General features: G+C 42.1%; 1 protein-coding gene across 2 annotated transcripts in view; it reads left to right on the forward strand.

The window, feature by feature from the left end:
• Nucleotides 1–19,079, forward strand: part of GOLIM4 (golgi integral membrane protein 4) — a 66,253-nt gene extending 47,174 nt beyond the window's left edge. The window contains exons 9-16 of one of the 2 annotated variants that reach the window (XM_087818336.1): nucleotides 1,817–2,185; nucleotides 3,689–3,942; nucleotides 4,394–4,473; nucleotides 5,841–5,950; nucleotides 9,031–9,198; nucleotides 9,528–9,596; nucleotides 17,084–17,164; nucleotides 17,493–19,079. In XM_087818336.1, coding sequence (XP_087674462.1) covers nucleotides 1,817–2,185; nucleotides 3,689–3,942; nucleotides 4,394–4,473; nucleotides 5,841–5,950; nucleotides 9,031–9,198; nucleotides 9,528–9,596; nucleotides 17,084–17,164; nucleotides 17,493–17,636 — 1,275 coding nt within the window. In that variant the 3' untranslated portion in view covers nucleotides 17,637–19,079. The remainder of the gene's footprint in view (nucleotides 1–1,816; nucleotides 2,186–3,688; nucleotides 3,943–4,393; nucleotides 4,474–5,840; nucleotides 5,951–9,030; nucleotides 9,199–9,527; nucleotides 9,597–17,083; nucleotides 17,165–17,492) is intronic. The other variant, XM_016215739.2, reaches the window with a different exon arrangement.
• The last annotated feature ends 7,192 nt before the right edge of the window (nucleotides 19,080–26,271 follow it).

Below are 26,271 nucleotides of genomic sequence, written 5' to 3' on the forward strand. Positions count from 1 at the left end.
ATATATCTGTCCTGACCGGAATCAACCTGGCGACCTTTTGGTGCACAGGACGACACTCAACCAGCTGAGCCACTCCAGCTGGTCAAGGTTTCTTTTTTGTGGTAGAGTGAGAGGCTGAATGACCATGCGTATATAATGTGACCATCAGCCCACTCAAGTATTAAAGTCGATAACGTATTTGAATTTGATGCAGTGCTTGGTCCACATGGAACATGCCAAAATCTGTATGAAAAGGCCTTTATGAAACTACCAAGGGCATGAGTGTTGGTGTCAGGGTTGACCTTTTTGTCTTCCTGTTCTTCATGAAGACTAAGCCTCGCCTAAGATTATAAACAGGACATCGAAAGTAGTGTCATGTTAATTGTGAATTCTTATAGTTCATTTTGCAATCACAGGTGTCATAAGAAAGGCCAGTATGGTGATCTTTCCTCTGACAAAGCTGTTAGAGTGTTTGAGAAGACTCGCCCCCAGTTCCCATCTTATAGGAATAATTGAGTGATGCGAGTCTTCAGTCCGCACGAGCGTTTCTTCACAGATAGGTTCTGTGTCCTCGTGGACCCTTGTTCTCTGTCTGGGTCTCAGGTTACTACTAACTTATGAAAACACGACCAGATCCCTGACCGGGGAATCGGGTTTGTTCTCTCCCCTAGTTTGATAGTCTGTGGGATTAATCTTTAAATGACTCGGAGCTTCAGTTTTCCCATCTGCGAGGTTGGAGGTAGCTGTGTTCAGCTCTAACCTTTCTCTCAGGGATAGTGCGGAGATAAATGACAGGTGTCTGAGAGCACTTCGTGTTCTTTAGAGAAATAAACCCAGAGCAGCAGCATGTCACACTCGCCAGGTATGTGAGGATGTTGGTAAATGTACATCTCTAAAAGGTGTTCTCAGATGTCCGAGAGAGGACTTTTTCTCCCAGGATTATTTATATATTTATACAATCCAGTTCCTTAGTTATATTCCTGCTAACTTAAGAAGAGGCCTTCACATTTATTTCAATTATGGGGGAGCAGTCTGACCAAAGAAGTTGTTTCTTCTGGCAAAGAAAGAGGTGGGGAAAGGAGTGACAAATGCTCCAGTTGACATGATCTCATGTCCACTTTGCCCCCCTGTTCTAAGTAACGAAGATCGTGTAGAAAGTTCTGAAACTTGCAGGGAAAACGGATTTAAATAAATTAATTTTAGAAGAGGGGTACTCTTTGGACATGCTTTTTTTTGGTTCAGTTTTCTTTATTAACAGTACAAAATACAAAAGCCTCCCTCTGGTTTATGAGGAAACAGTACTTTAACATATTGAAAAGTGTTACGTTTCTGGTTTACTGGGCACTGTTTTTAGCTAACATGGATGTCCTTCTTTTTCTTACTAGCTAATAAAAACAAACCCAACTCATTCTTTATTTGATCCTATTCTTTTCAAATCATTATTTAAGACAAAATTTACGTTGAAGAAAAGCGTGTCAGTGTTTCATCCCTCGTATGAAGGTTTCCCCCCCTTCATTTTAAGGGAAGACAGGAGCTAGACTACTTTTGAGGCAAAGGCCTGCTGAGATGTGGTCACTCACAGGCTGTGCTTTTAGGTTATTTGCTGTGATCTCTCCCAGATGAAATTTGCTTGTGCAGTTTCTATTTCGTAGGTGAGGTTGCACAGCGAGAAGAGTTAAATAAATGACTGTTGCAGCCATGCGTTTTAGTCAGGACTCTCTATTTCTAGACTTCAGGATGTTCCCTGTGTTGTCACCCCACAGACGTGGTTGTAAAGAAATTCTCTGACTCCTTTTGAAGTGGGAGAGTGTCATTTCCAGGGCTGTGCTTGGCCTAGGTGTCTCGAAACAGCGATGCGTGGCCGGAGCGTGGAGCTGTGCCTGGAAGGACAGAAGAAACAAAAGCTTACGCGCCCACCCAGAAGGAGGCAGAGCTCCAGGCTCCAGCAGGGCTGAACCGGCAGCAGGTGGACGCCAGAGACACCGAGGGGCACCAGGTGGAAGAGGAACACAGAAGGGCCCTGGAGGAGGAGGCCATGGAGCAGGTGGGGCAGGCCGAACATCTGGAGGAGGAGCACGATCCGTCCCCAGAGGAGCAGGACCGGGAGTGGAAGGAACAGCGGGGACAGAGAGAAGGCGCCAACCTTCTGGAAGGGCATGCTCGTGCCGAGGTAGGCGGGCATCCACTTCAGGGGGGCTCCCCTGAGGTTTTTCTGGCTGAGATATAGGGGGCGTAGCTTTGATTTTAAATATTAAAGAGAAAAGCTTCCCCATACATGACAATCTCTGAAATAAAAATGTGAGTGACTTCACTGAATGTTACATGCACATAAGTTTTCTTTTGTAGCGTTAATTGCAGACCTACTTGCATACCTAAGAAAATTCTTTGGAGGAAAGAGAAAGAGCTGCTGGTCTGTGTATGTGCCCTGTGTCCACAGTGTACAGTACAGGAGATGCCTGCTCACATCCCTTTAACAGAGCAGCATAGGTGAGCACCTGACTGGGCACCTTCCCAGAATGGGCTCAAGCCCTATGGTCCTCTTGAGGGTGAGAAAAAGTCTGATTTTCTATGATCAAAGATTTCTTCTCCCTGCTCATTTACTTTCAAGTATACGCTTGCTTTTGCCCACTCACCTTCAAGGTGGTTATTAAGTTGTCAGAAAGCTCATCTTATCACTTAAGGTGAGCATGTTTAACCTCTGCTCAGGCTCCCCCTACTGTGCACTCCCCTCTCACATCAGTAAGATTTTCAAAAATGATTCATCATTTTTATAAATGGTACTTTAAAAGAACTTAAAGCAACACTGAATGCAGCTAGGCACCTTTCTTCCACTGTCTCAAAGCTGATACTCAGCAACAGGCTGCCTGGCCCTCGCATAGATACTGTCACCTTTTATTTATAACTGAAGCTGTGTTTGGCTTCGAACTCTCCAAGACGTCAAGCTGCTGGAGACATTAGGCTGAGTAGTGTGAAAGTCTCTATGGCTGGATTCTGATACTGTTGCCAACTTAGCATCCAGAAGCCTCTCCCAGCTTTGTGTCCTTCGTGGCTTTCTTCAAAAGTAATTCCTCACTGTGCCTATGGTGTCAGTTGGGGGATGGAGGGGGGTGGGGGAGCTCTCAATGGGAAGCAGAGTCTAAGATTCCCTGCATCAGATTTTCCTTTGATCAGAAGGTACTATCTTCTCACCCATTCTTTGTTTTTTGGAAGAAAATTGATTCTCTGCTTTTCCACTCTAGTCTGAAATTTCACTTTTTAGCGATGTTTCACTTGCGATTGATACAGACATTGCTAGAGTTAATTAGCATCCGTAGGTCTTTAGCCTCAAGCTCACAAATTGCCCCAATTAGCGTGAGATCACCAAGTTCCCACTTATAGCAGAGCCTTTTGAACATAAATTTAATTAAGGTTCAAATCTGATTTCTTCTGTTTGTCTTCTTTCATTTGAGAGGGAGCACATTGAAAATTGGCCTTCAGGCCAGTAAGTCGGGAGGATCAGTTACTGAGAAGCCAAGGGCAACTCGTAGGGAGCTGGGAAATAGGAGTCCTAGCACCGGGTGACCTTGAACCTCATGTGTAGTCACTGTTCACCTGACATATAGGTATTAATGTACCAACCCTGCCTCCTGAGGTTGTCATGAGAAAAAAATGAAGGGAGAATTCAGAGGACATGACTGCTTTTGTCCAACGCCAGCTTGTTTTTCCCCAGGTGCATCCTTCAGCACAGCCTGTCACCAGGTTCCGATCCCCGTATGAGGAGCAGCTGGAACAGCAGAGACTGGCGGCGAGGCGGGCAGAGGAGGCCCAGCGGCTGCGAGAGCGCCAGGAGGCCCTGCACCAGCAGAGGCTGCAGGGACACTTGCTGAGGAAGCAGCAGCAGCAGCAGCTGCTGGCCCAGGAGATGGCCCGGCAGAGGCAGGCCCAGCACAAGGAGGGGCGGCCCCAGCGCCTGGAGCAGCTACGGTAGCCTTCCGATGGGCACGGACGGCTCCCCCGCCGGTTTTTAGAAGCAGATTAAAAACAGCTTCGTGCATTTGTTATCTGTAAACTTGAAGGGCCCGTACTGCTTCTGTATCTGAGGCAGAAGTAAATTCCAAATATTTAATTCTAAAAATAATCAACTTTTCTTTCTGCTTAACAATGATAGTTGAGGTCTCGGAATAATCCAGCAGGTTTTGTGCCAACTTGTATTTTATCATTTGAAAGGTAGTTCATCTTTTTTAAGGTATCCTTTGAAAGTATATCCGGAACCTTTATGAAACCTAATGGCATGAGCTTTTTAGAGAAATTTTTATGGCTTTCAGTAAAAATGTTGAAAAATTAGTTTATTACTGTCTTTAAAGATAAATGACTGATGTCAAACTGTGATACTTAATTTGTGTCGCTGAGTTGGTAATGTTTGCGCCCCTTGCAGGCAGCAGGCTCATTACGATGCTGTGGATGAGGACATTGTGCAGGGGGCAGAGGACCAGGGCACCCACAAAGAAGGAGGTGGTAAGACGTCTTAGATGATGGATGTTCGAATAAAACTGCTTGGTAGTATGTTTCAACTCGGAGTTCGTGCATCTCCGAGCACATGCAAAGGAGGCTTGTGTTCCGTCTGTCTTTCGTTGCTGTGTTTTCCTTAATCCTTCCAAACCGTGCCCATTAGTAGCCAAAACTGCCCAAGATAATGTTTCTTCTGCAACATTTTTGAATAGAAAGGAAAGAGTAGTTTAAGCTTTTGTATACGGCATAGTTATTTCTGACGCGTTATCATAAGACTGTTCTGCTTTGGGAAACTTCTTCATTTTTCTCCTTGTTTTGGAGGCTTTTGGATCATTGCCTTAAAAGTTTTCAAAAGTTAAGTCAATAGTAGCTTTCCTCTGCAGTGTGCATCTGGTATGCAATTTATCGAGTGTTGCTCTCTGTGACAATAGAACTAGAAAGTAGCTGTCTCCCTGACAACACTAACACTTAGATACGTATTCTCTCCAGAGTCTGAAGGAAGGTGATTACCCGAGCTCCCTCTGTAGCCTGCTCTGGTATTTTATAGCCCTTATAGTCAAGAAATTGTTCTCCGCATGTCCCCTGTGCAGCACTTTAAGCTTTTTGGTTCTGTTATCAGTAAGACTAGAGAATGGTTTGTTCACCTCTTTATTTAACGAATCCCTCGGTGCACTTGAAACCCGACGGTGACTTATCCTGTATCTTTATTTTCTGTGCGTTAAATACTCTCCATATACTTCACTTTTCCTCTTACTTTAAAAGTCATCTGCTCTCTTTGTATGCTCTTGTCCAAATTTTCTTTATCAAAATATTTTTTTCAAAAAGCAAGTAAATGTCTGTGCGAGTATAACGTGGATGTATCTGTGTCGTGGCCGTCACCATCGCTGCGACGCCGGAGAGCACGGGATGGGCAGCATTTGTTTTTTCGTTCCACGCATGGGGTTCTTTCTTTTACTTCCTGAAACAGCATCAGTTTCTACTTTGGTACCTTGCTATCTCCTCTGGTATTACCAAAAATTAGTTGGTAATTTTAGTAACGTCCCCAGTTGACTGGCTTTTATTGAGAGTTTTGATTGTTGATTTTTGCAAAATGGGGTGGAGGGTGAGGAATCGAAGTTTCTGTTATAAACATTTGTTTCTGGGAATTAGAACGGTGCTGCTCACCCGCACGGTCTCCTTAGACACACCGTCTGGGAAAGGGCGTGATGTTATTCAGAAAAGCCGAGGCGCACGCCTTACTTTGAGTTAACCTTGCTGGAGGAGAGATTGGGTGAAATGGTCACTGGAAAAGCCTACCGGTGGCTTTTGTTTTGTGAAGGGAAAGGGTCCTGTCTGGTTCATCTGGGCTGATGTTAGTTCCTTTGATTTGCTAGCGTATGAGAGAGACAACCAGCACCAAGATGAGGCAGAAGAAGACCCAGAGAATGGACGTGAGCCTCGAGAACAAGGGCTCCATGGAGCGGACCCGGAATCTGAGGCAGACGTAAGTGTTCTCTCTTCTGGTCATGACACTCAGAAACTCCCAAGGTGGAAAAGGAACTTGAAGGTTTGCCTGACACCAGGCCTCTGGCTCCAGATACGCCTGTGATTTCATCAGCACAGAGGGAAGGCGGCTTGCATAATTATATGATACGTTGTTAACCGTGGAGGGTGTGTGTGTGATGAGAAGGGGTTAATGTTTGCTCTGGGAAAACATCAAAGGATTCTTTCTCTAATGACTTCTAGATTAATAAATTAAATTAAAAAAGGAAAGCAAAATTGAAAGGCATTGAAAGATGTAGTAATTTTGAAAGATTATTTTTAAAAAAAGTCAAGTGTGGGAGTTGGAGAGGGAACCAGAGAAAGGAAATTAAGTATTATTGAGCTTGGCGAGCAGTCTGCTAGTGCGTGTTATGTGTGTTATGTCACTAATTTCCCAGTAGTCAGTAAGCGTTTTCATAAATACATGGATAAGAATTTGTGGCTTGAGAAGTGAAAAAAGTTGCTCAAGTACCGTAATGCTATATTGTGTTTACCTAGAAAGGACTAAGACCCCCAGTTCAGCTGGGTGGCCTGGGGCCTTGGCCTTGCCTGTAAGTATAGGGAGCAAATGCTGAATGGGCATGTTCTTGTGCTTATGTGTAGGTGGTTTTCACAACTAGCTTTAGCCCTCCTGTCATCTTTTGCTAGTAAACCAACCACCATGTTTATAAAATTTAGGCCATGCTGTCCCATGGGCCCTGTTTCTGTTGACCCAGTGTGATTGAATAAAGGCTCCACGTCCTTCCTGGATTATTGTTGACAAAGTCTTCCTGATGGCTGCCGAAAGCCGCCTTGATGGGAACGGCTTTCCCACTCAACTTGCAGGGAGAGATGGCAGAACACGTTTTCCTGCCAGCCCTGGGATTAGCATTTTGAAAGAATGCTCCAGGAAACCCTAGCCCTGAGATATTTCCAGGAAAGAAGAAGAGCTGTTGAGAGCGGGAGAGTCGGAGAGAGCCAGAGGGTGTGAAAGAGCGAGGGAGTGTCCATGAGAGGGAAGCAGAGTGTGTGAAAAGCCTGAGTGTGCCCGAGACGGAGGAAGGGGGACAGGGAGAGGATGAGTGTTCAGTCAGGGACATCTGGGCGACACTGCGTGCTTTGATGACTTACCATCTTTCTTCTATTGTCAGTTTGCTCGTTTTGGAGAACACACAGGAAACATTGGCCTCTCTTCTCTACCATGCCTTCTTTTCATTAGAGACTGTTAGCCCCCGTGTCCCTCTCTCTGTCTTATGTATTTCATTTGTGTGTTTTTTAAAATAATTTTTAATTTTTTAATTACATTTGATGCACAATATCGTATTAGTTTCAGGTGTACAACATAGTGACTAGACATTTATATAACTTACGAAGTGAGCACCTGGATAAATCTAGTACCCATCTGACACCATACATAGTATTCATAGTATTACAATATTATTGACTGTATTCCTTATGCTGTGCTTTTATCCCCGTGACTGCTCTGTAACTACCAATCTGTACTTCTTAATTCCTCTACCTTTTTCCAATTTAGTTATTGTATTAGGATATAACAGCCATGCCTGTTAAACCTTACTTATTATGTGGTCAGAGTTGGAGCTAGTGTGCATATTTTTATTAACTTTTGCAATAGCTTTGCTATTTTTTTTTCCTGAAGAGAATGTGTGACCTTTTTTTTCTATTTCCACATGAATTATTGATAATGCACACAGAAAAATCCATGTAACGAGAGATGGCGGAGTACCCGGGGTTTAGTGTGCAGGCAGCGCTTTGTCATTCTGTGTCGTCCCCAGAAGAGTGTCATTTGCACTTGAATGGGGTGCGGAGCCAGGATGTGCAGATAGCGGTTTAGCGGAGACGGCAGTGAGCTCTCGAACACGTCCAGGGCTCCGAAGTGAATCCAAGTAGAATGGTGTCTGGAGAACACGGCGAGAGACTCAGTCTCACTCGGAGCCTCGCCGTCTCCAGGAGCACTTGCTGCTTTGGTCACGTGTCCTATCGATGGCACCGGAGTGGTGGGGCAGCTCGCACAAGCATCGCCGTTTCTGCCCGGCTCAGGCTCCGAGATCGGAATCTTTATGAGGTCATGCATTATTTTGAAAGGCGCTTTGGGAGCTTAAGTGGAAAATTGAGATAATTCTAAACTTTGTAATATGAAGGGAATTTGTTGAACGCCAGAACTGAGAACTGCTTGGCAGGGGAGGGTGGGCCAGGGGAGAGATTTTTCAAAATATATTGCCAGAGGTGGGGTTAGCTCGGTGGTCGTGCGGCCCTGGCCAGCGCAGCGTCCCTCGGCGTCCTGACGGTGTTTGTCATAAAGAAAAGGGATCTGTACTAGAAACTGATCATTTGCTTTTTTTTTAAAAAATATATCTTTATTGATTTCAGAGAGAGGAAGGGAGAGGGAGAGAGAGATAGAAACATCAATGATGGGAGAGTCATTGATCTGCTGCAGCCCGAAACCGGGGCATGTGCCCTGACCGGGAATCAAACCCTGATCGCCTGGATCCTAGGCCAATGCTCAACCGCTGAGCTACGCCCGGCTGGGCTGATCATTTACTTTTGATCTGGCCTCTCCCTGGGTCCTTCCACACGGGCTTGCTTTCTCTCCCACTGCAGTTTCACCCACTTACATGGAAAGGGTTGCTCGCGAAGGAAAGTTTGTCTGTATAAACATCACTGAATGGAGTTACTGTTTGCCCATCTAAGTCTTTCATTTTAATTATTTCTCCAACTTGGTGTTTTGGTTCTTATTGGCTCTTTTCCTTGTGTCTGTCTCACTGTGCTCGCATTACTTGTGGTCGTGCAGTGTTGAGGACTAGTTTGGAATCCCTTACAGGAGAGAAGGGCCAGTCGTGTTTCATTCCGATGCATCAGCCTCTCGCACATGACGCGGGAGGTTTGTCTTTGGACGGCGGGCGTTGTACTTGCGTCCCGGCAAGGATAGATCTGAGCAATCCGCTGAAGGACGAGTTCATTTTCTGCCCCTGTGTGTCCTTTCAAATGAAATTAAACTTGATCCGGGGTTTGAAGTGGTGGTTGCTCTTCATTAAAATTTTACAGAGGGCAGCCGTAGAGGATATCAACCCCGCCGATGACCCCAACAATCAAGGCGAAGATGAATTTGAGGAGGCTGAGCAAGCGAGAGAAGAAAACTTGCCGGATGAAAATGAAGAGCAGAAACAAAGGCATCAAAAGCAAGGGAATGCAGAAATGGAGGAGCATTTGGTGGTAAGTGGAGACCACTACGGAGGGCGGTGTCCCCCGGGTATTCTAATAAATGCCTGGTTTATGCAAAAGATGCGTCATAACCGACATTGACAGGAGGTTTGCCTCTTTGGCTGGTTTTCAGGCCGTTATGTGAAATGATGTGTCTGCACTCAGAGAGAGAGGGTGACGGATGGCCTGGGCTTTGTGTTGGGAACGATTACTCATTATTTCCTGGCCACCGAGGCATTGAAAGCACACTGGTGGTGGCGGCCTGCTCGTCCTTTGTCCCGGAGCACCGTAAGCCACAGCTCCCTGGCGCAGTAACCTGAGCCTCCGCTTTGTTTCCACAGATGGCCGGAAACCCAGACCAGCAGGAGGACGCTGTTGATGAGCAGTACCAGGAGGAGGGGGAGGAAGAGGTAGGCTGCCCGACGGCAGGGCCCTGAGCACGCGGCCTGCTGTCGCACACTCGCCGTCACCCAGCCTCAGCAGCCCTGGCTTTGATGTGCCTTTTATGGAAATGTTTATGGAAAGACTTAGGCAGGACAAGAAAGCGGGTTTCAAGAGGAAACAGATGGTGGCCGTGGAGACACTGGGTAGAAAATAACAATAGCAGGGTGATAGACCCCCTTCTCTCTGGCTCTCACTAGAAATTTTGAATTAAGAAGACATTTGGCCTTCCAGGAATAGTGGACGTGGGTATACGTGGTCTTTGGAAGAATATTTCCTGCTGTATCTTTCCCGCATAAAAGAGAAGAACAAGGCTCCGCTGGGAGCCTGGACTAACCCCGCAACTTTCCCTGTAGACGTTGTGCAGCGCCTGCCTCCCCGGGGTGCCCCACAGTGTCTGTGGGAATTCGCTGCACACCCTGCAGACATGTAAAAAGAATTTTATGGGCTCTACTTTTAGCCTTTTCCCTCCCAGGAATTTGGTATCTTAATTAAATTTAACAATGAAGAAAAGGAAAAATAAGGAGCTCAGTTGGATAAAATGCATTTGGGGAGAAATTCTTAACCTTTCATTTTAGTTTGCTTTTTTATTGTAAACTTCTGGCACATTATGGTAGTTAGGCTTGGAGCATTTGTGTAATTGACGGACAAGTGCTGTTGGTTGTAGCCACTTTGTCACAGCACTTTACTGTATGGGCACCTGAAGCTCAGTACTTGGGAACATGATGTAGATGAGACCAAGGCCCCATGGTTAGTCTCTCCCTGGACCAGTAAGATGCCTCTCTGTCAGACGTCTTGCTAATATGTAGCTTTGGCCCTAAGGGGAACTGCATAAGAGAATGGACAAATGGCAGCCTGAACACACCCTTGCCTCCCCAACCTAAGACCCTGCTCAGAACACCTGTGCTGCTGCACTCGGTACAGTTACCACCTGGGACCCTGCTCAGAACACCTGTGCTGCTGCACTCGGTACACAGTTACCACCTGGGACCCTGCTCAGAACACCTGTGCTGCTGCACTTGGTACACAGTTACCACCTGGGACCCTGCTCAGAACACCTGTGCTGCTGCACTCGGTACAGTTACCACCTGAGACCCTGCTCAGAACACCTGTGCTGCTGCACTCGGTACAGTTACCACCTGGGACCCTGCTCAGAACACCTGTGCTGCTGCACTCGGTACACAGTTACCACCTGAGACCCTGCTCAGAACACCTGTGCTGCTGCACTCACTACTCAGTTCCCTTGTCTAGGTCTGCTTTCTCATTTTTGTTGCTTTTGTCAGCTTTCAGAGCTAATGCTAAAATTTGTGCTTATGTCAGGAAAACAAAAGGATGTTGCTCTTTACAGCTGTTGATAACATAAATTTTAGTCACGTGCACTCCAACTGGCTTGATCTTTCTTTCAGTCTCTTTTCTCACCCTGCTGTTCATCCTGAGCTATCTTATCAGAAAAGAGCATTAGAGAAACACGCAGCCTTGAATATTAAGACATTTGGCAAGAAAAAAAATACTCATCTGGACTTCTCTTGTAACAGGATGTCTAGACTAATATTACTTTATTTCATTATGGCAGATGCCAGGAATCTTTGTGGGATTAAAAGCAAAGAGGGTTCACCTTGGCTTCTTTTTAAAAATTCAGAAGGGTAAACATAAAATTTTAATCAGTATTTAGTGATGATTTTTTACCTCTATATTATGTCAGTTAAGGTGGGGAGAGAAATCCTGTGATCCAAGAGGGATCGAGGATAAAAAGAAAAGAAAGAGACCAGGGGGAGGAGAATGGTGATCAGGCAGATGTCAATGCCTTGCCCACGACAGCTGCTCCCTCAGGCTGGGGCTCTTCCTCCCTCCACTCGGTGGAACCGACGAGCACCCTTTCCTCTCGCTGCACCGAGCCGAGCCCAGGTGGTCCTGCTTCTCTTTTTCCAGTTCCCTGCCCAGAACCCCTGTGCTTGGGATCTGTGTCCCCACTTTCTAACCCCATCTTGCATAGGCTCCCCGTTGCCACACCCTCTCATTTAGGATGTTGCCCTGTGGACTCCCCAAGGAAGCCCAGCACGCCTTTCTTTTCCTCTCTGCAACTTTCCTCTCTGCCCACACACGTCCCTTGTTCAGGCTGTATTGTCTTTTTCTGGTAGTTCTGAGATGCTGATTGTTGGATCTTCCCACCTCTTTCTGTTGTTCCCAGTTCTTTCCTTGAGGAGGGCAGAGGAGAGTCGTTCCCAGATACTATTCAAGGACTAGTAACAGAGACAAAGATCTCAGCAGGCTCCACCGAAGTGAGAAAAATAGAGAGGAATACACTATGGAGAAAGCATATTGTGTTCATTTATAAGTGATTGTGTATGAGACACTGGGTGGGCACTCTGACAACCATCAAATACTGTATAGTGTACATCGTTGTCACCATCAAGCCTCAGAGTCTCCTAGCTGCCCCAGCTGACCACCGGAGTGTCCGGCTCACTGCTCCCGTTGGATCCCTTCCCCTCGAGAGGAAGTGTATCTCGCTAGGGCAATACCTGTTCAGAGGTGCAGCCTATTAGCCTTGTGACTTGACCTCTGAGAGTAGAGGACCCAAAACCAGTGTGATTTTAATAAATTTGCATGGTCCCTGCTTGTTTTGGTCTTAGTACAGTGGTATTGATCACCCTTGAAAGACAGAGAAATGATGGTTATTGACAGCATTGTTTATTGTTTATGATTGTTTGAGCGAAAGACATTCATATAGTGATTCCATCATCATGTTTCCTTACTTCCCAGATCTTTTTATCTACTTATGAGCAAATAAGACAAGTTACAACATTGCCCAAAAACACACTCTGTGTGCTTTAAAATTACTTAAATTTTAAAAAAAAAAAAAAGGTAGATTGAATGCTTGAAAATCCTGAGTGCTCAGTTTCCCCAATATAACTGACCACAGATTAATCTGAACACTCAGGAGAGAGCAAGCACAGGTTATGTGGGAACCTTTAGTGGTACTGCCGGCCTGTGAACCACCACAGCAAGAAGCTGTCCAGACGGCAGAAACTCTCCTGTTAAACATCACTCAGTAAGCAGTGGTGCCCATCACTATAGCTGGCATTGCTGAAGGCCTTTCTTTGGTCACATCCCATCCACCTGTTTGGATCCTAGCATTCTTGACTACTTAGAGTTCAGCCTTCTGGCTCCTGGCTCATCCCATAACATCTTTGATGTATAAAAGAAAGGAGTTAATACATATAGGGACAGGGACAGGAACAGGGAAAGGGTAGCTAGCCAAAACCCACTTTGGACTCAGTTGACCTGTTTTGTTTTGTTTTTAACTTTTTGTTTAAAGATTTTTTAATTGATTTTTAGAGGAAGAGAGAGAAACATTGATTGGCTGCCTCTTGTATGCCCCCTACTGGGGATCCAGCCCGAAACCTGGGCATGTGCCCTGACTGGGAATGGAACTGGCAACCTTTTGGTGTACAGGATGGTGCCCAACCAACTGAGCCACACCAGCCAGGGCAGTAGACCTGTTTTGTCTTGTTTTGGCTAGTTATTAAACTGTGCCACATCACACAGGGACCATTTCTAAAATGCTTAAAACATCAGAGTTCAGTGAACAAAAGTGGGTAATGAGGAGCAGTGTTGGGAAATCTTTAACAAAATGTTTGCATGAGCTTTAACAGGTCACTAAAGAAAGTGGAATGTGGAAGACATAATTGCTGTGTCTATATTATTAAAAAGTACTAATGTGGCTTCTGGTTATTAGTCTAAGCATATTTTAAAATCAGAAACTCTTTATCATTTTTTCCCTTCTCAGTAATGCCTGTAAGATGAAATTGAATTACTTTTGCCCCAAACATGAAGAATATATTACTAGAATAATAGGGTGCATCTATAAATCTGAAAAGTTACAAAATTTTCATTTATGGGTTCCATAAATTAAAAAGTAATCTAAATCAGTACTTCCCTCCTCATATTATGTTGACACATGGTAAACAACCTAAATTTTCTACAACAGATCTGAAGAGAAGAACTCATAAAAAGGGTGTTTATCACTTTAGCCAAAGAAATTCTAGCCAGTATTCATTGTCACTCAAGTGGGTGGCTCTCAGTCTTTGCTGTGGCTAAGAATCACCTTGGAGAGTGTGTGAAAAATACAAATACTAGGTCAGACCATACCCTTGGAAATGTTGATCTTATCTATGGTGCACCCTGGAAGTCAGAGTTGTACACAAGCCCCCCGCTGATGCTGATGTGTCAGGAGCCCACTGTTTAGAGAGACAGCCCTAGGACAGAAGTTGCAGGTGGACTTTGGGAAGTCTGAACCTGCCAAAACTTCTGTACAAAATGCTGTGTATCTATACCTATTTGCTAACTACTTTCTTACCAAAGTCTTAAAAGGATCCATGATTCCCTCTACCCCACACACAATTAAAAATCACTGATTTTTATCCAACCTTTTTATTTTACAGATAAGAAATTTGAACTTTAGAGAGGGTAGCTAAATTTTTGAAGGTCATACAGCTTGTTATTGTTAGAATCATGATTAAACCCACTGAAGTCTGATTTTAAAGGCTACCATAATTAAGTATACCCAGTGTGCAATTATGCACGTAACTAAATAATTGATATGGCCAGGTTCTTCTTTATAGAAGTTAGTGAATGCAGAAGGAATGATAGAATTAGAAGGGCACCATTTCTGTAAGCCCTAATTAAAACAATTGATTTAAGAGCAATCATCAATGGACGATATCACTAGATGAATGGAAGTAGGGGAATTTTACCATGGAGGGTCAGGCTGTCACTGTCAGGCGCACTGAACAATCTTAGCCTCACTAAAAGTGGGACAGACATTAAGTACCTTCTGATGTGATGAAAATATGAATTCTCCAGCATCACCTCTAAAAAACTCTTACTTTGCAAATTGAATCGAATTCATCCAAGCCTTAAGCTGACTTGCTTTTATATAAGAAATGTCGGGGCTAAAGGAATGAGTTAAGTAATACCTTAAAGAAGCAAATAAATGCAGAACGTGGATCTTTCTAACAAATCAATAACTTTGAGGAAAAAAGAAGGGAGCAGAACCTAAGCTAGGTGTGACCTTTGTTTGGATGACTAGAACAAACCAGCTGTAAATAGACATTTGTAAGACACTTGGGAAAATGTGAAGTATGGACTAGACACTAGATGATACCATGGCATCATTTATCAGGTGTTTTAATGGCATGCTTATATAAGAAAGGTCCATTGTTTTCAGAGATATATACAAAGATGGGTAGGGGTGAAATTATATGATGTCTAGAATTTTGAAGAATAAATCATCATTAAATAAAGAAGAGCAGTGCCCGGCCGGGCGTGGCTCAGCGGTTGAGCCTCGACCTAGGATCCAGGCGATCAGGGTTCGATTCCGGGTCAGGGCACATGCCTGGGTTGTGGGCTAGGCAGCCGATCAGTGACTCTCTCATCATTGATGTTTCTATCTCTCTCTCCCTCTCTCTTCCTCTCTCTGAAATCAATAAAGATATATTTTTTTTTAAAAAAAGAAAAGCAGTAAATGATGCAAGTGTGGCACATTGTGATGACTTTTGAATCTTGGTGATGACTATAAGGAGTTCATGAAATTATTTTCTTTATTTGTGAGCGCTGGAAAATTTTTATGGTAAAAACAAATGACCTCATTGTTTATACAGCCAGCAGAGTTGCGGAACCAAGGTTTTATCCAGGTTTGTCTGACTCCATAGTCCGTGTTAGGGGTTGGCAACTACTGGCCTCAGCCTGTTTTGTAAGTGAAGTCTTATTGGAACACAGCCATGTTTTTATTTGCATGTTGTCTGAGGCCGCTCTGCACTACAGTGGTAGAGCTGGGTAGTTGCTACACTGTATGGCTGAGAAAGCCTGAATATTTACTATCTGGCCTTTTACAGAAAAGTGTGCTGACCCTGATTTATATATTCTTTCCACCATGCTGCAGTTTCAAGGCAGTTTCTTCCCAACCCCAACCAAGCCAAGCTATTGTTCACTGGTGTATTTTCATTATTGCAGCTATAGCAGACATATCTATTCACTGATATCGACCAGGACACTTGAGCAATTTAACGATGTTTCAATTAGTGAGACCTTAATATAGTCTGAATTAAATGCTTCATCATGTTCATTCCAGTGTCCTGGGGAATGTTGTTAGGAGGTTCTGTGACCAAGGGCAGAACAATGTCATGGACCATAGGTAGAGCCTGCCAGTGCAATGTGTGTCTTCTCTCTAGCTCGCCCCACCAGGACATGTGAATACAAAAGATGCTTTATGCCTTTGTCCCCAGAATGAATCTATTTTGTGCCTGTGTAGTTTAGGGGCTATGAATACAGCTGGCATTGGGTTGGTTAGAGAGGTTCATGAAAGCTGGGCTCTGTCTAGGGCATCCTTGAAAGGTCATTTGTAGGCTCCTAACAGGCCAGGTTCGCTCCAAAGCTTGTCTGGTAGGTTGCAGTTCATTTCTGTTGCACCTGGACTAAACACCTTGAGACAGCCCTTAATTTCTTGCTCCTTAATTAGAACACGTGCATATTTCCTCCCCTTGCCCATTTCTGGGATTTTAAAGATCTCCCCTCTCTGCACCAAAAGAAAAAAAAATCTGGTAATTTTATGTGTTATTCTAGAAGATTTACTCTCTACCACTGTCGTTGGAGAGATCAGGTTTTCTTTTGGTATCAGGACAGTACATTATGCTTAATTGATGGTCAGCAGTTTTTTGAAATGTATTCAAATGACTTAAACCTTTTGGCATATATATATGGTTTTCAAAAACAGTTAAATTAGAAAGTATTTCCTAGCATATTTTCCAACTCTTATATTTTGTGGAATGTGATCATTAAATAGAGGTTATTTAGCAAATATAGTTGGATGATTTTTTTAATCTGCATATGAAAAAATAATTGTGATCAATGACATAATATTAATAGCATTACAGAAAACTATTTAAAAAAGAAATATCATGTTAGAACACTGAAGAGATATAGGGATCTGAGGCAGTTTAGTGACTATTTTATAAAGAAATTGAAATGATTGTGTTCTATGTTCTGGATATTTTAGCCAGAAATGTTTAGTCTTAATTATAGAAATGTATATACACATTTTCCCCTCCTATCTTATATATAAGCCATGAGGTATGTTTTCTGTGCCTTTACAGAGCAGATATGCTTTGCATTGACTCATTCATTCACTCATTCAACCAGTATTTATTAATCAGTTTCAGTGTGCCGGGTTTGAATCTAGGTACAGAAGACAGTTGAGTAAGATTTTTTATAGTAGGTGTATTATACATCTCTTCATTGCTAATAGACAAGTCAAATCTTTGACTTCTGTCTTTTTTCAAATTTGTTTTTAGTTTAATTTTGTTGCTGCTACTTTGAATGAACTCTTTAGAAATCAGAATAGGTTGTTTCCAGTGCTTAAATGATAAAAGTGTCACCTAGTATCTCTGGTTTGTTTTAGGTTCAGGAAGATTTGACTGAAGAGAAAAAAAGGGAATTGGAGCATAATGTTGAAGAGACCTATGGTGAAAATGATGAAAATGTATGTGTGGGATGTGTATTTCTCTTGCACATGTTTGCGGATGCATAGGCCATCCCTGTGTATAGTTGGATAGACACCAGTCCGTACATCTAGGGCGCCCTCTCTGGAGTTTAACACGCTAACCCAGACTTAGGAAAATGTGTGACAATATGAAGATTAGGAAAGACTGTAGCACTGTTGCCTCTTGGAACAATTTTTTTCACTTTCTTCCTTCTTCCAAAAATGAGTAACTTCTCACCCTTTTTTTTTTTTTTAAAGAGGGAATTATTTATCTCACTAACTCTATGCCCTATCTCTTAGGTGTTTGCTTTTTTCTTTTAACTTTAAGGCTGATGAGAAAAACAATGATGGAGAGGAACAAGATGTTCGAGACGACAACCGCCCCAAAGGCCGAGAGGACCCCTATGAGGAGGAAGAAGAGGAGGACGGGGCGGCTGTAGCTGAGAAATCACAGCGAAGGGCTGAAATGTAGCTGTGTCCCCGCTTCACACACTGCGCTCAGTGGAGAGATTCCCTGCAAGCTGCTCAAAAGTAAACCTGCCTACTGAACTCTAGGATATTTAATTACAAAAATTAAGAATGTAGACTTTTTTACAACTTTTGTATTAGAAATGCTCATACATTTATATGAATATATTTTGATAACCTAGGTTAGAGCTGCTTTTATATTCAAGCTAAACCTGAGCAAGAAGAAAACAGTAAAGCAAGCCTTAGGCTCTGAATCTCAGTTTTTCAAAGACTGTGATGTTGTAAAGGACATCGATTTTGTATATGTTTCAACTTGTTACTTTTCTATCTTCCAGTTTCCAGGTGTTCTCTTGTTTGCCTTTGACAAAATACAGGATTTCAAAATAAGAAATATTGCAAAAAAATCGAGCAGATGTTAAGGAGAATGGCCAGTTTACTAACTGCTCCCTTTCCGAGGTTCTTGTGTATAATTGTGATGGACTTTTCACCCGTCTGCGTATCTCTGGAATAAGATTCATGTACAGAGTGACATTGCTTTTCAGACTTGTCAGATCAGTTAGAAAAATATTTGGCTTTACTTAAAATCACAGCTATTCTTCTTGAAAGGAATTAAATTTAAAAGTCAGGTAGTACTAAATTCATGTGACAGTATTCTGGAGTTAGATAGGTTAGTATTCAAACAAGATATGACACCTTAGTGTATTAACCTTTTTGAAGGACTGACAGGTTGTTTAATAACGAATTTACTGTGTATGGGTGGTGGTTTCTACATTAGCACCCAGTCAGTTATTTTTCCGACGCCACCTAGCGATACCCTTGTTTCATTACCAGTTCCTACAGTGCTGTATATTTCCCCTGGAAGCTCTGTGCCTCAGTAAGTAATCACTTTGATTACAGTGTGAATATGAAGGTATACCAAAGTGTATAACTAAAAAGGATTATTTTTTAAAAAACTATACGGTGAGGTACATATGGTGGTAGGATAGACCCTGATGACTTTTCTGATTGCTGGGGTTGGGTCTGTGTTATGCCCACAAATAGGCATTTTAATGATGTTGAATTTAAACATTTCTTAAAGAAATTAAAAATCAAACATTTTCCTTGGGATAGAAACATTTCAGTCTCAAGCGTGAAGATTTTTAGATATATAGAATTAGGTTATATAATTCATGTGTGTGGTTTTGTAATAATACTCTCAAATTAATAAAAACAAATTTCAATTTCCGTTGTATGAATGTAATCTTATTTTTTAGTAACCACACTCATGTATGGTTTTGATTGTCTCAATTGAATGATTGTGTATGTATGCATAGGAATGTTTGTTCAAATGTATTTTGGATTTTCAATAATCATAAATCAAATTTTACCTTTATGTATAAAAACCTTTTATGTAATGTAAAATGTATAATATTGTATATAATATTCAAAATACAATTATTTTGGTAAATTAGTTTGTATTTTTAATGTCCCAGTTGCAGTATTTAATTATTTGAAACATTGAAACTTGGTAATAGTCAATAAAGCTATAAAAAGAAAGTGATAAATCTTTTAAAGTATGTGATTTTTTAAATAGTTTATGATTTTAAACATTATCGTAAAAAAGAAAAACTTTAAGAGGTACCAATATATATTAATGAATTATACAATGCCTTTCCTAACTTGTTATTTTCCTTGTCACTTTCCCTACTTGATTGGCATGTGTTTCCCCCCCCCCCCATCCTAAAGAAAGAGGTAAGAATTTTTATTTTATTTGAGCTACTTCTGGGGGAAGAAAAAAAGAAACCGGTAGAGAAATGCACCAGTGTTGTGTGCACACACAGACATTAAACAACAGCAACAGAACCCTATTAAATCCCCACTAGGAAAGCAACAATCACAAACCATACTCCTCTCAGGACAGCACAAGTTATAGGGCCATTTAAGCTAATGTTTGGAAGGGAACTAATCAGCCAGAGCTGATCTACATTAATGAGATGAGCAGAAATAAATTGTCACTTGTATTTATCTTGCCAATTAATCTGTGACTTCTGGTGCAACCAATAAGTCAAAGGACTTGGTACCATTGACATAATCAGAAGGGAAAACACATTTATTAGGGACAAGAACAGTGGCACACAAAAAAGCTACATTGGTACAAATATAATAACCGGATAGCTGTAAGTGACTGAAAAACATCTAGGAGTAAGAGTATGATCTGACCACATGCAAGTCAGTGACTCACTCTAAAGGAAAATTACTGGCGGTTATTGAATGTCATAGTACGAGGGGTGTGTTATTAAGACCCACTTTGTCCTGCAGTGCTCCTTGAAGGTTGATGGAGTTCCTCCCTCCCCACCCAACTGAAGAAGTTTGTCCTGGAGTATTTGACATCCTTTAACTGCCTTGAGCTCTTTGTTTTGTTTTTAGTTCTTGCATTACCTGTGGTATATCCATACTACGGCATGTTGCACAGCCTTTTAAAAAAGTGAGGTCAATTTTTATTCTTGAACCATCTTTTGGCTTCCATCGTACTCTGTTCCTACTTTTCTTACCATCCTGGCTGGTCTTGCTCAATCTTTTCTTGCAGGTTTCTCTTCTCTGTCTTCCCCTTAAACACTAGTGTTCTTCAGGTTTTGCCCTAGAGGTCTTCTCTCTGGCCCTCTTCCCACTCATGTCTTAGACACGTCTCCAAATCCACCTACTCAGCCTTGCTTTCTATGACCTGCCCTACCTCAAATTTATAGTTTTCAAAACTGAATTTGCATTTCCCACCTAAATCCCACTAATCTTTCCAGGTTCTGTATCTCAATTTACTAAGTCTTCCAAAAGACAGTTTGTCCTTGAATCTGTCTTCTCTCCCTATAGATGCTATCAAAATATCCTTAAGTTTGCACATTTCTCTGTGGAGAAAATAGTCTATAGAAGTACGGACAACTTAACCCACAAAGACAAGCAAAATGCAGAGGCAGAGATCCATTTTTTTCAGTCCTTGTACCTTGCCATCCCTGATGCCAGCCAACTCCACCCATAGGTTAATTAATGAGCCAATAAATTCTTTTTTATTTGAGCTAGTTCGCTTGCCACCTGAAGATTCCTGACTAATACTTGACTAACATTCAGTTCCTTTAAATCATCATGGCCTTTCCTATCTTGGTAAATTTGCCACCTACTCCCCCCCGAAATATTGTTCAGTCCCTATTTGCTCTTCTCTCATTTGCTCTAGGTTTTACCATAGATACCACCTTCCCAACCCCACAAAGTCCAGTTTGCACACTTTTTCTCTGTCTACCTGTAGTATACTGTATTTTATATCATGGTACTTATCACAGTGTATGGAAACAACTATAAACTTGTCTGTACTCTTCATGACATATATGTTCTGTGGGGGTAGAGACCTTATTTCTCTTGTTTATTGTTGCATCCCAGGCACTGATACTTCCAATAAATATTTACTAAATGATTATCTTATAGCCCTCATTTGTAAAATGAGAATATTTGATTATTCCAAGGTCATACAATTTTGAATAAGTGGCAGAGCTGCAGTTTCTTCCCGACTGAATCTGATTCCAATGTTAATTCTAAATATAGCCAGATTCGTATGGATCATTACCCGGTGTCACATTCTGAGTCGCATATATTAAAAAGGTGTTTTAAATTTTACAAAAAACTTACCCCCCCAAAAATGTAATGGATATAAAACATAAATAAGTGAAGTCTCATTCATAGGGTTTTGAGGAGGAACCAAGAAATTGGAAGTATTTGACCTAAGAAAGAACTGGTCAGAGGAAGACATAACAGTATCTGCCTGTCTTCTCTGAAGCATCAATTGTAGCATCAGGAATAAAGAAGTTCTTGAGAAACAGGTGAATGGACTTGTGAATTCTAGAGAGTGAAATCAGAATATGTTAAATAATCATTTACTAGAGGCCTGCCTAAGCTGGGGAATAGATGCAGTATCCTCTGAGAATTTCCCTGGCTCGTGTGATCGTGTGGGAGGGCCAGCCGCTATGGTGGATGGCCAGGTGGTTAGGCTTTGTGCTCATCCACTGATTGTCCTCCTGTCTGCACCCCATTTCCTCTCTGCTCTTCATGTGTTGAAAGGCCTAACCCTATAACCACAGGGGTGAACCCCAAACCAATCATTGTACTCTGTCTTCTGAGGCTGGATTAGGAAAATGCTCTTGGTCTGCTCTGGTGAGAGCAGGAAATGTGCCCTGGGGGCTGCCAGGGGTCATACTCCCCATGACATGGAGAAAACCCAGCTGCAGAAGGAAAGAATGAAGCCAGTACAAAAAGGACAAGATTGGGGTCTTGGTAGAGAGGGGAGAAAGTGGGAAAGGGAGGGAGACGGAGACAGATAAAGGAAGAGAATGGTGTTTAAATTCCCAGGTTCTGATTTCCTTTGATTTTATTTATCAAAAATCTTTTTTCTTAAGCAAGTTTAAGGTTCTTTGCTACCACGTACAGCCTAAAGAATATTGACTTCAGCATTATATTTTCCTTTATAACAGTAAAGAACAACAGTAGGGTGGGAGGAAATGCTTTTCATTACTTTTCAGTCATATTGCCCTACATGTAGCAAGTTTTAATAAATAATGACATGCTGTTTTGCCAATCTTTTGATTGCCATCTTTTCTCTTGGATCTGGCTTTAAGACCTCAATGATGTGTGACAAAAATTTAGGGATTATTGTGATAAAGTTAAAAATACTTGTATACCCCCATTCTTTACACCAAAGATTGGCAAACTTTTTTCTGTAAAGGTCCAGATAATTAATGTTTTAGTCCTTGTGGGCCATAGAAACTACTCACTCTGCCGTTTCCTGTGAAAATAGCCAGAGACACTGCATAAAGGAATGAGCATAGCTGTGTTCCAATAAAATGTGATTTACATAAACAGAAAGCATGTGAGATTTGGCCTGCAGACTGTAGACACCTGTTCTATATGATACAAGTGCTTGCTTTATTATAACAGCAATGATTTCAACAGAAAATAGAGCATTTTGAGATTTTTAGATATGAAGGCTTTCTGGTTCTCTCCCATAAACCTTTCCATTTTAAGTTGGCAAGTCCTCAACATTATCTTAGCTGCTGCATTAATACACTATTTTAAGTAATTGGAAATGAAATACTCTTGTCCTTTACCATCTTGGCTGACCTTGTTCTCACCATTCCCTGTATGATACTAATGAAGCTTGAAATTAAATGTCATTTCTGTTTATCTGTTAACACATACACAGCATTTCCCATAAAGCACATGTCTTTTAAAGAACTGATTCATTGGAAAACATGGGTTTGAGCAAGATGTGATGGTTTCTTTTGGTCTGGTTATGTTTTTCCTCTTTTTAAGACTTAAGGTATGGGAACACATAATCATGCCTGCCTAACAATATGCTAACATATTATTAATATGTTAACAATAATCGAATTTGTTAGCTCAGAGTTTTTTGGGTTCTGTAGGTATCTGATTCCTGTTAGGTTTATGCATCCTAGTGGAGTTAGATTATTTTATCCATAAGGCAATTAAAGTATCTTTTATATTCCCTTAACCCTGGCCAATTATCTTCTGCAGTGGTTTTAAGATTTGTTCACCAAATCTTTGAGAGTCTCCCTTTCAAGAGGCAAAGTCTAGTTTCCTTTTCCTTGAGTATGAGCTAGACTTAGTTACTGGCTTCTGACAAAATTAAAGGGAAGCGAGGGTGTTTGATTCAGAGATTAGGCCATAAAAGACGATACAGCTTCTTCCATGCTCTCTCCTGGAAGCCAGCTACCATGTCCCAAGGATATTCAAACAGCCTTATGTTGAAACCTACATCCATGTGGCAAGAAATCCAGGCTTCTGGCCAACATCCTGTAAGGAACTGAGGACTCCTGCCAAGAGCCACATGAGTGAGTTTGAAGCGGACCCTCCAGCTCCGATCAAGTCATCAGACTACAACCTGATCGTAACCTCATTAGAAACCCTGAGCCAGAACCACCCAGAGAAGTCTCACTCAGATTCCTGGCTCACACAAACTTTAGATAATAAATGTTTATTCTTTTAGGTTTTGAAGTAATTGGTTACACAGCAGTAGATACTAATACATCTTCTAAGGAGTGTTTATGGCTCAAAGTGGAGAGGCCGGTGGTGAAGATGCTGTGCAGCTGCAGGGTGCACCTGGGCATCCAGCCAGCCGCTCTGCTGGAAACCAGGCCTAGATGTGTTGGTGAAGGAAGATGGAGTTCTACTTAATGAGGTGAATACTCTTAAGCCAATTTATTTGTTCAGAATGATAAGATTCTTTTTTGGCAGTTATTAGTAGCCTCGAATACAGTAGTTCACTCACCTGGAGAATTTCTAAGGTAGTGATACCTGGGTCCTACTCCCACAGACTTAGAATTAATTGCATTACAGTGTCATCCGGGCATCAGGGTTCTAAAATTCCCCAGATGTTTCTAATGTGCAGCTAAGGTTGAGGACTACTGTTTCATTAGAAGTTGGAAAGAGTAATGTTCCCTCCCCAACATCTCGCAACCAAATAGTAAATCACAATGAAAGCAAGTCTCAGATCAATTTGCAAAGCCAATATTCACAGGCAAGCTGAAACCCAATATTAAACTTTCCTGAGTCTCCATGAGTCACAGATCTCTCTGCTTTTAGGAATTCTTCCAGGCATGAGGCATGAAGGATTGCTCAGGACAGAGCTCACAGTGTTCCCGGATCAGAGTTCAGCAAGACTTCGGTCAGGTCCCGGCCCGCAGTCTTCCCTTAAGAGGCCCACGTCCTTCTGTGACAGGTGCTGGGCTCACCCTGTGCTCAGAGCTCTTTGTGGGAGGGGTAGGTGCTTGTATAGGACTTCCTTCAGCTTGCCCACATAATATGAACACCATTAATTTCTAGAATAAATTTAAAAAAGCCTTTAATATCCATTGTGCTATCTAACAAAACAGCGCTGATTTGGGCTGAAGAAAGTAGATCTTGTGATAGCAGCCTCTGGAGTGTGGGCCCTGCGGAGAGGACCTGCTTTGCAGCCGTGGGTGCACTTTAGAGCCCATGAAGAAACTTTTAGAAACACCTCACCCCCCACCCCAATCTAATTAAATCAGAAACTCTGAGGGCAGAGCCTGGGCATTGGTATTTTTTACAAGTCTCTCAACAAATCATGATTGCCAGGGGTTAGGGTGGCGGGGAGGGGTGCCCTTAAAGGGGCAGTGCACACAAGGGACTTTTCTAGGTGGTGAAAGTCTTCTATGTTCTGATTGTGAGAGTGTTATACAATCTGTACATGTATTCACCCTCATAGCTCTGTTCAACAAAAGGAAAAACAAGTCTTATTGTGTGGTAATTTAAAAAATAAAATATAACTACTAATTCTTTTTAAAAGCTTCAGATAATTCTAATGTACAGCAGGGCTGGAAGTCACTGGGTTAGACTGTTAAAGGGCTGATTCACCATCTGTGGGACATGCATTCATAGTTAGGGCACCACCAGGGTTAACCTCCTAAGTTAACAACCCCTCCAACCATACATATGCACACACCCATCTATATCAGCACACCACATTACCTATGATAAAGTATTTTACAGTAAATTATAAATACCATAATAGTGAGATATAGCTGTCTTACCAGATTCACACTGGAGAATTTCAAAATATTGTGGCGGGGAATTGCATGAGTCAATAGTTCTATTAATCTCTGCTCTTGGAGACAGAACTCATAATGCAATTGCTTTGCCTCAGCACAATGTTTCTCAAACTCATAAACTGTGGTTTTTATAGAATAACAGAGAATCCCATAAGGAGAATAGCTTGGCAGTTTAGTTTCATTTCTGAGTAGGATTACAGGAAGAAATAAATACATTTTATATCACAAAAGAGTGTGCATACATATGTGTATATAAAAACTGAAATAAAAGTTTCAAGAAACGACTCATGCCTTTTCCTATTTTTCTCTTTCAGAGCAGGGTTGTTCATGACTCAGGATCTTGACATCATGATGCGCTAATGTTGAAACACTGGGAGAATAAAACCGGGTGTCTGTGTTTCATCCCGCCCTGAGGCAAGGAGACAGGCATTGATGCCTGGCTGCACCATTCTTTAGCTTTCTGAAATTAAGCACGTTTCTTGATCTTTGTGTGCCTCCCTTTGCTCACTTGTAAAATGAGAATAATTGCAGCGGCCTTCAGGCTGGGCTGGGATCACTGCACCCTCATTTGATGTACTCAGCTCCTAAGTTTCTCTTCCTTTCCTCTACACTGAAATTAAGACTCAATGAGAAAGAGACTGGACATGGGAGACCTGGACTATTTCTTACCTTGGAGGCCGGAAGACTGGACCTGTGTTTATTGTCTTTTTTTTTTGAATGATGTTACAGGAAGATAGGTCTTTTCAGAGCTTTCAATATAGGAAATAGTCAAAGAGTTTAAGAACAGTATATATTCTTTAATCCTCAATGATTTGGGAAACTCTGGCTAGAGGCAGAAGAAGAAATTAAGCAGTTCTGGCAAAAGAGGATTGAGATTCAAACTGATCTGCCCCATGCATGTCCTTAACTTTGAAAATAACCAGGAGCCTGGCCCGGCGTGGCTCAGCGGTTGAGTATTGACCTAGGATCCAGGAGATCTGTTTGATTCCCGGTCAGGGCACATGCCCGGGTTGCGAGCTCCATCCCCAGTCAGGG

The sequence above is a fragment of the Miniopterus natalensis genome, chromosome 6, assembly GCF_054644295.1.
Source record: "Miniopterus natalensis isolate mMinNat1 chromosome 6, mMinNat1.hap1, whole genome shotgun sequence".
Lineage (NCBI taxonomy): Eukaryota > Metazoa > Chordata > Mammalia > Chiroptera > Miniopteridae > Miniopterus > Miniopterus natalensis.